General features: G+C 40.5%; 1 protein-coding gene across 1 annotated transcript in view; it reads left to right on the top strand.

The window, feature by feature from the left end:
* SLC39A12 (solute carrier family 39 member 12) overlaps window positions 1-12824 on the top strand; it is a 57834-nt gene that overhangs the window by 20264 nt on the left and 24746 nt on the right. Inside the window, exons 8-9 of the mRNA XM_069729516.1 lie at window positions 11343-11450; window positions 12501-12579. Coding sequence (XP_069585617.1) covers window positions 11343-11450; window positions 12501-12579 — 187 coding nt within the window. The remainder of the gene's footprint in view (window positions 1-11342; window positions 11451-12500; window positions 12580-12824) is intronic.

Raw genomic sequence — 12824 nt, forward strand, 5'->3', positions numbered from 1 at the left:
AGAAATTGGGTCTCTGAGGCTTCTAGGACTCCTTGTTCGTCTTTATTCTGAATTCTCCGCATCCACGAGCTCCACAAATCATTTCAGAGACAATGTTCCTTTTTCAACAGTTCAACTTTACTGAGCAGTAGGGTATCCATCACATATGCAGCACAGTATACACAGAGTGGCATGTCTCCAGCTTTCCCGGCAACCTCTATTCTTCCCAGCAGTCCCTGCCTCGCTTCTGGCACTCTCTGCCTCGCTTCTGGCAATCCCTGCCTCATTCCCAGACTATCTCTGTCCTGCTTCTGGACAATCTATGTCCCATCCGTGCCGTCAGGCCCACCAGTTTTCTACCATCCCCTATTTCGGCTTCATTAGGAAAAGGTGACAGGCTCGTCGTCTCAGCTTTACCTGTCCCGGTCGTAGACCCCGGATTCTCTTCGGGTTGGTTTCTAGTCACCGCCTGCACGATATTCAGCCTGGGGCCCTTTCTTGCCTTAGCAGACTTATCCCCATGGCTAGCAGACTGTCTCCTTTCGCTGCTGTATCCTGACTGACTCCAACCAGGAAGTGCCTGCCTATATCCCCCTGCTCTATGCTGCACTACTCTGTAGCCTCTCCCAACTGGAAAATCCCTATGTTAACTAAACCTAAACTAATACTCCTATTCCATATCTCTAATGTGCCCCACTAATCTAATCCCACTATTGCCCCATGCTATCTTCCATTCTATCCCTACTTCTATACATAACACACATCAAATAAATCCCATTACAGTACATAAACAATGCAACAACATTACACTAACATTAGTGAACGACAAAGTGCCGCATGTAATCATGTGAACAGTGTGCAAAGAAAGGGAGGCACATGATGACCCTGGTCACCCCCTTACAGAAGCATAGGTATATGAATGAGGGTCGTGTAATATTTGAATATAGCTGAATAGTGGGCGGCCATACTCATTGTTAATGGTGGGCCTATGGCACCCTAGTTTAACACTGGTCAGAGGCATGCAGCAACTTGAAGATCTTGGGCCACAATGCAAAATTTGTGCCAAAGCCTCTACTTGTCAACCGTCCCAGAGGAGTCAGCAAATCTCCTTAGCATGGTGTCTGCCTGAAACCTCATGGACACCAGTGATTCTGGGAGATTTTCCTTAATCAAAGGAGTCAAGAAACAAGGAATGTGGAGACAAGGAATGAGTATGAAGGTGCGTGGCTTCAGAAATGGGAAGTTACTCTGTCGGTAAATACTCTATGTACTCCTCCCAGATGCTCATCTTTAGACAGTGGCAAGTATATTTCTAATACTGGGGTCTTGTGTAGCAGAATGGTTTTTAGACACCGAGACCCAGATGTGACTTCTTCCTCTGCACCCTTTGCATCTTTCGGGATTTTATGGTTTTAGGTTCAGTTCACACCATTTTGAGTTCTGTTGCTGTGTTCTGTTTTCGAAACAGAGAGAATGTAATTAATGTGGAAAACTGATCTATTGTGGAAATACATCCAAACTGAATTAGAAATTCCAGCTGAAGCTCCAGAAGGTCCGTTGACTATATTGAGTTTGTTTGATGTTTTATTGAATACATTGGAGTCTGTGTGGGCCTAGAGCATGGAAACGGAACTAAAAGAAATTCAGGTGTGAACACAGGGTTATACTTAGACCACATCGTGGTAGCATTGTTGTCAAGTGGGTAAAATAGCACGCACCAACCTACCGGTATTGTGGCCTCATGGTAACACATTTCATTGGTTACAGATCTCACTCCCCTGAAAATATCCAGTATAAGTCAAAGAATGTGACTTTGGCTTGACGTTTGTTGTTTCCAGGACCTGTGCTGGTAATGTGCGAGATTTAAATGTATTTTCAATTACATAACATACAATAATACACTTGAGCTCATTTAAGGATTACAGAGGAATAATTTTTGCTGTTTCTTTTGTTGGATTTCCAGAGCTGTTCCATGTTGCAATCACTTAACAGGCCAACAAAAGAGCGTACTTAGCTCTATGTTATATTAACTAACGCGGTATGAGGTCTTTCGTTGCTTCTAAACAAGACGTGATAGATGACGGGATTCTAAAATTCTTTATTCTGAGCTTCCTGTAACCTAAAAATGCAGTAAACAATTGTGAATTATCCTGGTGTAGAGCTGCCTTTTTTAGATTTGACGAAATTGTAGGGGGTATGCTATATTACGGTTATACCTTTGCTTTTCTCTTTCGTCGCGGTGCTGTATATTACCAGGGTATGTATATTTGCTAATATACAGTACAATAGTACTGCTACACGATTAAGTGTATTACCATTTCTATACAATGGTACTGCTGCACTGGTGTGTGTATTACTGTGTCTTGCTAAATGTAGATATGTGTATAATGTTATACCCTTGTAATGCTGCTATATATAGTGTATAGGGTAAGTGCAGTTATTGGACTGACCATAAGGTGGAGGCGTTATAGTGTATAGGGCTTTCAACTAGGGTGTAGTGTAGGAAAGAGTTAACCATAGGAGGGGCTACTGTGTGGTAAGGTGGGAACGTTTCCCTTAGGTAGTCAGAAGGGGCCTGGGTGCCTGAATAGTCCACATGGGCTCTAGGCCCAGGATACCACAGCAACCACTTAACGTTATAAGAAGAGAAGCTTAGCCATTCAGAGTCTATAGGACAGAAGTATTGTATCAAGCAGCAGGATTGCAGTAGTTCATAGCTGGAGAAAGGAAGCGGTCTGAAAGAGTACAGGTCGCAGATTGTTCAACATGTGGCAGATTATTGCATGGGTTGCCGTTCTCAGAACTGGGGCGAAACAGACTAGAGAATACCCAATCACAGTAAGTCTGAACAGGGAGAATGCTGCGGTACCGCCTAAGGCGCTATTACCCCGTAATGTACTGCAGGACGTGGAACTGAGTGCAGGGAAAGAACTGAATGAGAACAGCATGGAGCTTGCTGTTGATGTTGTTACAGACAAGAATGTGCTGCCAAGTAATTCAAGTAAAGTTTCACTTGTTCCATTTGAACCGGACTGTGTCTCAATCGTTGCGAAACCAGTTGCAGAAAGGCCTCCGCACTACAGTGGTATCACTGATGGCGCAGTGAGAGAAGACACAGGTATGTTGGTCGATGAATGCTGTTTTCATGTGAGAGGAGGCCAGGGCACAGATACACCAGAGTGCTCGGCCATGACTACGCCCCTGGCCCACTCTTACAAAATATTCTGAAGTAACACTAAAATGTAAAAACAATACTTGAAAATTTTCGTAAAAATCGCAGCAATTCCTGGAACTGTTACCAACTTTAAAAGGATTGCCCATATGCCCTCAGCCTAGTTTCTGTAAGGAAAATAAAATGACAGTAGCATTGAGTCCCAGCAATAACAATTAGTTGCAGGGTCATCTTCAACCACAAGTGAGATTGTCATATCCTCCATGTTTTTTTTTTTCATCTAAAATAGGACCTGTCAACAATTCAACAGCAGAAAGATTTTTCTCTTATTCCCTTCTCTTGCTCCTTTCAGTATACTGTATTGTTTCTGGGTTTTTTTTTTTTTTTTAATCTAGAGATATGGTCCTTTTTGTTTAGTGACTATTTATATGGTCTTTACCAAGGGGCGGAGTTCACAGTATAATTTTGCAGTTCAGCCTCGAAACACTCCCCAGAGGATCCTATGAATCTAACTCTTTTGGAAAATATCACTAATATTGCCACTAAGCAATAGACAAAACTATCCAACTAACTGAACACTTTTATTTCTTCTATCTTGTACTTTTTCATTAAGTTATCTGCATAAAATTCCGTCTGAAGTCTTGCATAGAAATTATAAATACCAATGTATTTGAGTAATGGTGCCTTGCCAAAGTTTAGAGCAGCCAGGGCCTTGGTTTTCAGAAAAGACGTGAACTGTCTGGTCCATGTGCCAAAGTAAAGAATAGTAGATAGTGCCTTGATTGACAGTTTAAAAACTAGTGGATATACGGACCTCAGTCGAAATATCAGTGTAGGAAATGTAGAATTATACAGTCTTTAACTCCTTAATGACTAGGATACAGTCACATTTTTCAAATCACTCTAAGTGAAAATCATTTTTTAATTATTAATTAGATTCTGAAATACCTTGTTAGTGATACATCATATTTTCCATAAATTTAGGTCGACCTGTTTCGAGCTTATTAAAAAAAAAATGACATTTTCAAAAAAGTTGGAATAGTTAGCAATTATTAATTAAATTTTAAATTTTTAACCTTTGATGTTTCTGCTCTTAAAACGAGTAGTTGTATCACACAAAATACGGTAGTTATTAATTAACATTTATCATATGTGTACTTTAGCTCGACATCATTTTTTTATCAAAATATTGTGTCGAGTAAAGGGAAAAAAGTAAAAAATCATCAGCTCACCAGTGAAGGAGGAATGCCAGTTAGGGAGCAGTGAACAGATAACTCCAGGCCAGTTCCTAGGTTTGAATATGCAAGAGAAAAGGATGTTCATCCAGTAGCTGCTATATCTAAACAAAAGAAATTAAAACTTCACATTTATTCAAATTAATATTAAAAACTGGGGGAAAAAAATAAAATCATGGCATTTGGTGTCCAGATATCTAGTCTACGTGTTTCGAGCAAAATGCTCTTAATTATAACAATATGTCTGATGGGAAGCAAAGTTATTTATAGGAAAGAAATTCCCAGGAAAAAAGGGCGTGTAGGTGAGTGATTTAATATAGCAGCTGCATGAATACCATGTTCTCCATATTTTTAATACTTCCTTTTATTTATTTTTTTAATATATTCAATTCTTATCTTCAACTCTCTCGTGTTTCATAGAATTTAAAGCATGTGCACATTAAAGAATGGAATCTAAAGTGACATACCTTAAGGTACCGTCACACTGAACAATATCGCTAGCGATCTGTGACGTTGCAGCGTCTTGGATAGCGATATCGTTGTGTTTGACAGGCAGCAGCGATCAGGATCCTGCTGGGAGATCGTTGGTCGCTGCAGAAAGGCCAGAACTTTATTTCGTCGCTGGATCTCCCGCAGACATCGCTGAATCGGCGTGTGTGACACCGATTCAGCGATGTCTTCACTGGTAACCAGGGTAAACATCGGGTAACTAAGCGCAGGGCTGCGCTTAGTAACCCGATGTTTAACCTGGTTACCAGCGTAAAAGTAAAAAAAAACAAACACTACATACTTACATTCCGCTGTCTATCTGGTTTGGCTTTTATCCTAAGTCATGTAGCAAGGCTCGTTAAAGGGTCCATACTGACTTTTAGGATTTCTACGTCCAATAGGTGGCACTAGAGTTCAAGTCCTCTTCCTCGCTCAAGAGACAATTTACACATTAAAGAATGTGGATGAGAAATGTAAATTTATTAGTATTTTTTTCCAGATATTCATATTATTCCATTTTTTTCTGTAACACAGCAACCCAACTGGGAAAATCAAGTTAAAGAGATTTTCCACTAATAATTTCACCCCCTTTCATATGTCCTAACTGTTCCCATCAGTTTGCTAATATTCTTCTATTACCTGCCCTACTTTTGTTAGCTTATCTCTGTGTGGGCCATCTAGTCTTCTTTTGTGATTTAGAGTTTTAGTTCAAATGTTTTTTACTGTAATTTTAACAAGATGTAATAAATGAAAAAAGTACTCGGTAACTTCTTACTTAATTGCTCTTAATAATAGTGCCCTATATATAGCCATAAACTATTGTATCTGCTCATGGCAGGACTCAGAAGAGAAGGATCAACCATTTGGTACATAGTTTGCTTGATTGGGTTTCGGCCACCATGTCCTATTTGCAGAGCCCCTGAGGTGCTAAACAGAGAAGAGCGGTGTTCGAGTTGAACTGTTCGCCAATCTCAAATTCGAGCTGTTTTGGGCAGTGTTCGAGTCGTTAGTTGAACTCAAACAATTTGCTTAAAATTCGGCTGTTCGAGTTTCTGTTCGATAACTGTTCGTTCCCTAGCTTGATTTGCACATTAAAACTGTTTATCATTGTTAATAGACTGTTGTATAGTGGGCGGGTGATAGATCTGTGCTGAAATAACGCCGATCTCCATTTTTTTTTCTTTCCCGCATTTACAGTGGGGTGGTGCAGTCTCTCAGCCTATCAGCAGTGCACACACACAGCAATGTGCATGTGATGCACACAAGGGCATGTGTCATTGGCTGTGTATGTCACATGTCCTTGCCCTATAAGAACCAGCCATTTCCCCCATCGCCACCATTTCCTCACTGCTGCAGCTTAGACGGCACCGCTGCTGCTGTGGGCGCAATACAGACAAAGAGTGTTTTTTTGAGAGCGAATTTTCTAAGAGATAGGTTTAGGGAGTCGGGACTAGTTGTAATATCAGCCCTTTTCAGGGTAGGTTACAGCAGTTCATAGCACTGTTTGCCAGGCAGGTCTGTGTCAGTGCTGTGTAAGTGTTTGTTACAGCATTTGGTGTAATCTAGCTCAGCCAATCCTTTTGGGCTAGTAGCATTGTCTAGTAGTCATCTGAGTAGCCTGCCTGTGAAGCTAACTACACCACCTGTGTAGCTAAATTTTTATTGCAACTAACCCAGTAAATCATTTGGGCCTAGGAGCAGTGTCTGCACATCAGCGGAGTAGCCCACCTGTGAAGTTAACTACACTGCCTGTGTATCTAAATTTTTACTGCATCTAACCCAGTAAATAGTTTTGGGCCTAGGAGCAGTGTCTGCACATCAGTGGAGTAGCCCGCCTGTGAAGCTAACTACACCGCTTGTGTATCTAAATTTTTACTGCATCTAACCCAGTAAATTGTTTTGGGCCTAGGAGCAGTGTCTGCATGTCAGCGGAGTTGCCCGCCTGTGAAGCTAACTACACCGCCTGTGTATCTAAATTTTTACTGCATCTAACCCAGTAAATTGTTTTGGGCCTAGGAGCAGTGTCTGCACGTCAACGGAGTAGCCCGCCTTTGATGCTAACTACACCGCCTGTGTATTTAAATTTTTACTGCATCTAACCCAGTAAATTTTTTCTCCAGCCTTTCTTGATCTTAGAAGGGCATGATATCCCTATATCTGTGTCTCCTCCTCCTTTTACTCCTCCACCTCTTTTCTTTTCGCATGGCTATATTTTTTCATGTGTTTGTTGTGTCTTCTGAGCAGTTTGTCAGCTTTTGGACACCTTTTAAGGTGTTTTCTATGTGTTTGTATGTGTTTGCCTGCCATTGGTTTCAATGGGGTTCAACGGTGTTCGTCGAACGTTCGACGAACATTCGTCAAACACGCCCCAATTCGACGAACCGAACTCGAACACTAGGGGGGTGGCTCATCACTACTGCTAAACCAGTGGAGACTCCCACAACCCAATATGTGATCTCAGGTGTCCAAAAACTAGTACAGAACAGATGTCGAGGAAAGTAAATTATAATTTTTCCATACATTTGCCCTTTCAACGCCCAATATGTTGTGCCCAACATTACCAACACACAGTGACCATGTATGGGTAGATTTCTACAGACAATATCAGCGATTACAGTAAAGTTATATATAGTGAAGTACACTTGATGTTCTTTATGCTTGGGATTGTTAACTTTTCTCTTTTACATTTAGCCCAGACCACCATGACAACTTCTTTGTCTGTAGAGTTTGCAACGCAGATACGTTTTACTTTTCATATCTCCAGCAACATCCCTACACAAACTTCAAATGTTGCTGCTACCCCTAATTCTTTTGAAGTCCCATTTGCAGTATTGGATGGTACAGTGACCTCAATACTTCAAAAATGATGTTATTAATAGGAATGAGAGAAGCAGAACATGAAAGTTTGAGGTCCCTATCGGTCACCTAGTGTGCACTCTGCCCCGAACACATACTTTTTACTGTACATCTGGTTTACTGTTCGGGGTCGTCGGTCAAATAAAGCTTGTTGAAAGGTTGCAGCACAGCCAATCAATAAGATTTTAGACTGTGCACTTTTGGAGCCATCACAGCCATGCTAGGTAACGACATGGCTGTGAGTGTCCAATGCAGCACGTGACTCGGCCTGTATAAAGGCCGGATTACGAGTGCTGCCACCATTCGGCCCTCATTAATGTAGGGAAAGGACACAGCTGGAGTGAGAGACAGATTGTGACTGCGCACTCTGCAAAAAAGCTGCCGTGTGTACCCTGCAATCCATATCTGTGGGAGTACTGTGCCTTGAAGCCGCTGTGTGTACTCTGCACCCCCATTTTTTAACAATTCCAACTATTGTAGGGAAGATGACCTCTACAAGGTAAAACTATGGTGTCTTATTGGCAATGCAACAATGGCATAACTATAGTGGGAACATGGGTTGCAGCTGTATTGGGCCCCGGAGTCTAGCGCCTAAAAGGTTCCTTTGGCACATATGAAAAGACCAATATTATAGACCAGTGATATTTAGGGGACCTGTTGGATTTGGGCCCAAGAGCTTCAAGTTAATCCATGGGGAATAAAGTATGCAAGTTAGCTAATAAAAGAATAAAAAATAATCCTGCAAGTGCCACCTAATGGCGGTAGCTTGCTTATCAGTCAATGGTAAACCTTTTAACAAGTTTTGCTACATGACCGGGAGTAACAGGTTAGGTAAAACCTAATCTAAAATAGGTATTTTTGAGTACTTGACCCTCATTAGTGAAGAACAGTGTTTAGCTCGTCGAAAGAGACTCCCTCCCCAAAGCCCTTCAAGAAGTTGCCTTTATAGGTCAACCTCCTGTTAGGCTCACTAGGTGAATTGGATCCTCAAAGTCCAAGGTCTAGGTGGGTACACAGACATCAAGCATTGGTGCAGCAGACAGGTCCAGGAGATTGCAGACAGGCAACGGAGGTCCTGGAGACTACAGACATGCAGCAGAAGTCTGGAAATTGTGGGCAAACAGGAGGCTGGTGACAGGTGGCAGAGGTCCTGGATAACCGGGAACAGGCAGCAGAGGTCCTGAAAGCCGCAAGGAGAAAGTAGGCATACTGAAAGCCACAGGTGGGCAGGAGACCGATAACAGGTAGTAGAGGTCCTGGAAAAGAACATGAACAGTTAGCAGAGGTCTTAAATGCCACAGGTAGACTGAAGATGCCCTGGAAGCTACAAGCAGACAGGAAATCAGGATCAGGTAGCAGAGGTCCTGGAAGAATGGGAACAGGTAGCAGAGTTCCTGGAATCCAAAGGTGGACAGGAGACATCCTGGAATTTGCAGTCTGCAGGAGATCGGAAAAAGGTAGCAGAGGTCCTGGAAGAACGGGAACAGGTAGAAGAGGTCCTAGAAGCCACTTGTGGACAGGAGATGCCCTGAAGCCGCAGTCAGACAGGAGACCAGAATCAGGTAGCAGAGGTCCTGGAAGACCAGGAACAAGTAGCAGAGGTCCTGGAAGTCACAGTCATACAGTAGACAGAGAACAGGTAGCAGAGGTCTTGGTAGTCCGCATGTGGATAGGAGACTGGGAGCAGTTTGCATGCAAACAGGACTCAGAAACACTAAAAGCCCTAATACCAAGACACAGGTGTGTGTCTTGGTAGTCTTTATATAGATGTAGGCAGGTGATTACATGGAATCACATAGGGCTATCTGCAAAGCCCAATGTGGAGCCCAACAGAGCTTAGCGGAAAGAAGTGAGGGGTGAGGACAGGTGCGTGACACCTCTTTTATCCATTATTCTACCACCACATCACAGTAAGGCCAGGCTCAGGCAGCTATATAAATAATTTGACCACAATAACATATTCTGCCATTTGCAATCCTATGTCCATAGTTGGTGTCAAAAGATTGAAGTCCTTATCAAGTGAAATAACCAATTTTTTATCTTTCATCTGTTAATACTGAATCAAAATTGGATACATAGTTGGCAATAGTAAAGGAACTTGGTGAAATACCAGTCAATTCACATGTTTTTGTCTACTGTTCCCAGTCAGTGGAGCACTTTATGACATCTGGTCTGACTCAACTTGAAGAACTTTGCTCAGCATAAACAAGTGTATTCAGTCTGCTCATCATCAGAAGAACCTGAAGCTGTTTACGTATGGAGCCAAGGAATTTGTGCTTTTGATGTGTAGCTTCTATTTAAAGCCTACATTGATAACTGGCTTCAATTTAGGAATGCTCCAACTATTAATGTCATCCTGTAGAGTGGAGCAGGCCTATCAATCTGATCAGACTATTTTTGAATCATTGCATGTTCAGAAATAGAAGTATAATGGAACATTAGGCTGCAGAAGGACTTCATAGAAAAGTGGTGGCTTAGACATAATTGAGGGCTCTTGTGGTTTGTTTAAATTCCAGATTCTAGAACTAAACATTACTACACAGTGAAATTCCTGTATTCCGGATTTATCCTGAACCAACACATTCTCAACTGTAAAGCAACCCAGGTTATCCTACAACAAAGAAAATAACACAGAATAGTTTCAGCAGCAGTCTTAAAATGAATTTGTCATGAGAAAACAACCTATTGTTTTAATCAGTTTTTTCTTTTTATATGTATTTTTTTTTTTTAAATCACTAATGTTTTTTTTTTTTCATATAGGGATTTTTCTTTAAAAAAAAATGCTGATGCTGGCGAAATCATCTGACAGTCTAATGTGTATGGGGGTCTCCCAACTCTGCTATTGCAAATGTTGGGTTAGAAAATTATCCCGTCTATTGAATTTCAATTGCCAATTCTGAGTCTTGGAGTGGCTCTTTCACAGAGGACACAGGAACACTTGGTCAAACCGAGCATTGATGTATATGGGGGGTGGGCAGAGATCTGCTTGCCGAATGGTTGTTTACGTGTCAGCTACCTATTATGTATGGAGGCCTTTACACATCTTGTGGTACCTATGAGGGTTTAAATCTGCCAGTATCAGCACACTATGCAGCTGCTACGGGGTTCTTAAGTTCGTGGGCATGGTGTCCTACCACTTCCCCTGACATCTGCCTTATATACGGTACATATAGTTGGAGTTGGAAGGGATGGCATACTGTAGAGTTGACTCCTGTGGCAAGACCACTCCATACCAAGCAGATACTGCAATCAAAGCAATCTCTAATTGCAATAGGATAATCACTGTGGTTGTTGTGGTGAACAACGACCATGGCATCTACATAGTCAAGAGGGATCCACTATTTTTACTATTGCCCCAATGTCATGTGTTTACAACAACCTGATTGGGGTTACATTGGAGGGCCCAATATGTACCCTTGGTATAGGATCCCATGATTTTTTTGTACGCCCTTAGATTTAATGTTTTAGATCTTAAATACACAAAACGTTATTTTTTTTCTGGTTACTGGAATTGGTGTAGTGAGTTTTTTTCCCTTCATTGTACACATTCTGTGAGCTATTATAATTTCATCTTTCACAATTTTCTAATCATATTCCAATATTTTATGCAGGGACTATCACTAGTGAATGGTCACCTAACACATTCCCACGACCTCCCACTGGAATCCCACTTGAATGATCAGGCAAGGAAAGCCAAATCAACATCTACTATTCAGCTCGTAAGTCTTGAGATGGGAAGGAGCCACACAATCCTAGTGTCTAAAAGGGACTGTGATCGTTTTAATGTATATTATATTGTAAATTTAATAGCATATCTATAGGATAGCACAATGCGGGTCTGATTTAATGTACAATGGAATTCAGAAAGTAGCTCCTCAGAACCTGTCCAAGCAACAAATATCATTAATATATTTCAGCCAGCAGACAAATGTGCATCCAATATGAAGAAGTATAGATGAAATTATATTCTACGGCTGCCGTGTAGATATTAGTATACGTTGGCACGACATTAGAGCCCATGGCGGTACCATGGCACTGTAAATAAAAATTATCTTCAAATAAAAAATAATTATTGTACAGTACAAATTTCAAAAGAACAAAATAAATTGGAATTTATTGGGCACCCATCCAGAGCCAGAAAAGACATCCTCTTTTTGGCATACTTGCAACCACTACTTATTTATCAATTTATTTGTGTTGAGTTGCTGCCCTAAACTTACTATTAATCAGTAATCTTTAACATGCTAAAATTGGTCTTCTAACTGGACCTTTAAGACAAATTTACATTAATTCTTCTGAGATAGGCGCTACTGCTATGATTTTTTAGATTTAGTAGAGTGTGATTTTTATCATTTTGGAACTTTCCATGAGTTGGCTGGACATTACATAAGAAGAAATCATAAAGATTGATATGAAATGTAATGTAATTATTTTGTTTTCCATTTTAATAGTTTTGCTTTAATCATATTGTTAGTATGTCATGTTTTACTTCAAATTGCATTGATGGGTAAAAACATTACATAATAAAGCATTACATGGAGAAACAAAATGCGAAATGCAATGCAATATTCACATGTATTGAATGGGTTCTTTTAAAAATCCTAATTATATCTATGTACCACGGTGCCCATAGTAAAATAATGAAGTTTAAAAAATTGCATAAACACTTGCTATATGGTAGATGTGCATTTTACAACTTGTTTTGTGTGTGGTCTTTTAATTAATATTTACGGTAATTTATATTACGGTTCTCACGATTATTTTTATAGCGGAGTCCAGAAGACTGTGAACCTTCAGATGGGGTGATAGCAGATATTACTCCAGTGAATCTCAGAGTTAGAAAGAAACGTAAGTACACTGGAGATAAAAATATTAAATCTAAGTAAAGAAAAAGAAACATTAAACAATTATAATTGCCTCACAAGTCTTGTTAAAGTGTCAACATTGATTTTTAGGATAGTTACTATAGATGAATGAATCTTTCAAAATTCAAATTTGTCAGATTTCCCAAATTTCCCCATGTAGTTCAATCATGGTTTGTCAATTTGTGATGATTTGAAAGTATCCCAAAGGCTCTAATTGCTGTGAAAAAT

This window comes from Ranitomeya imitator, chromosome 6 (genome assembly GCF_032444005.1).
Source record: "Ranitomeya imitator isolate aRanImi1 chromosome 6, aRanImi1.pri, whole genome shotgun sequence".
In the NCBI taxonomy this organism is placed as follows: Eukaryota; Metazoa; Chordata; class Amphibia; order Anura; family Dendrobatidae; genus Ranitomeya; species Ranitomeya imitator.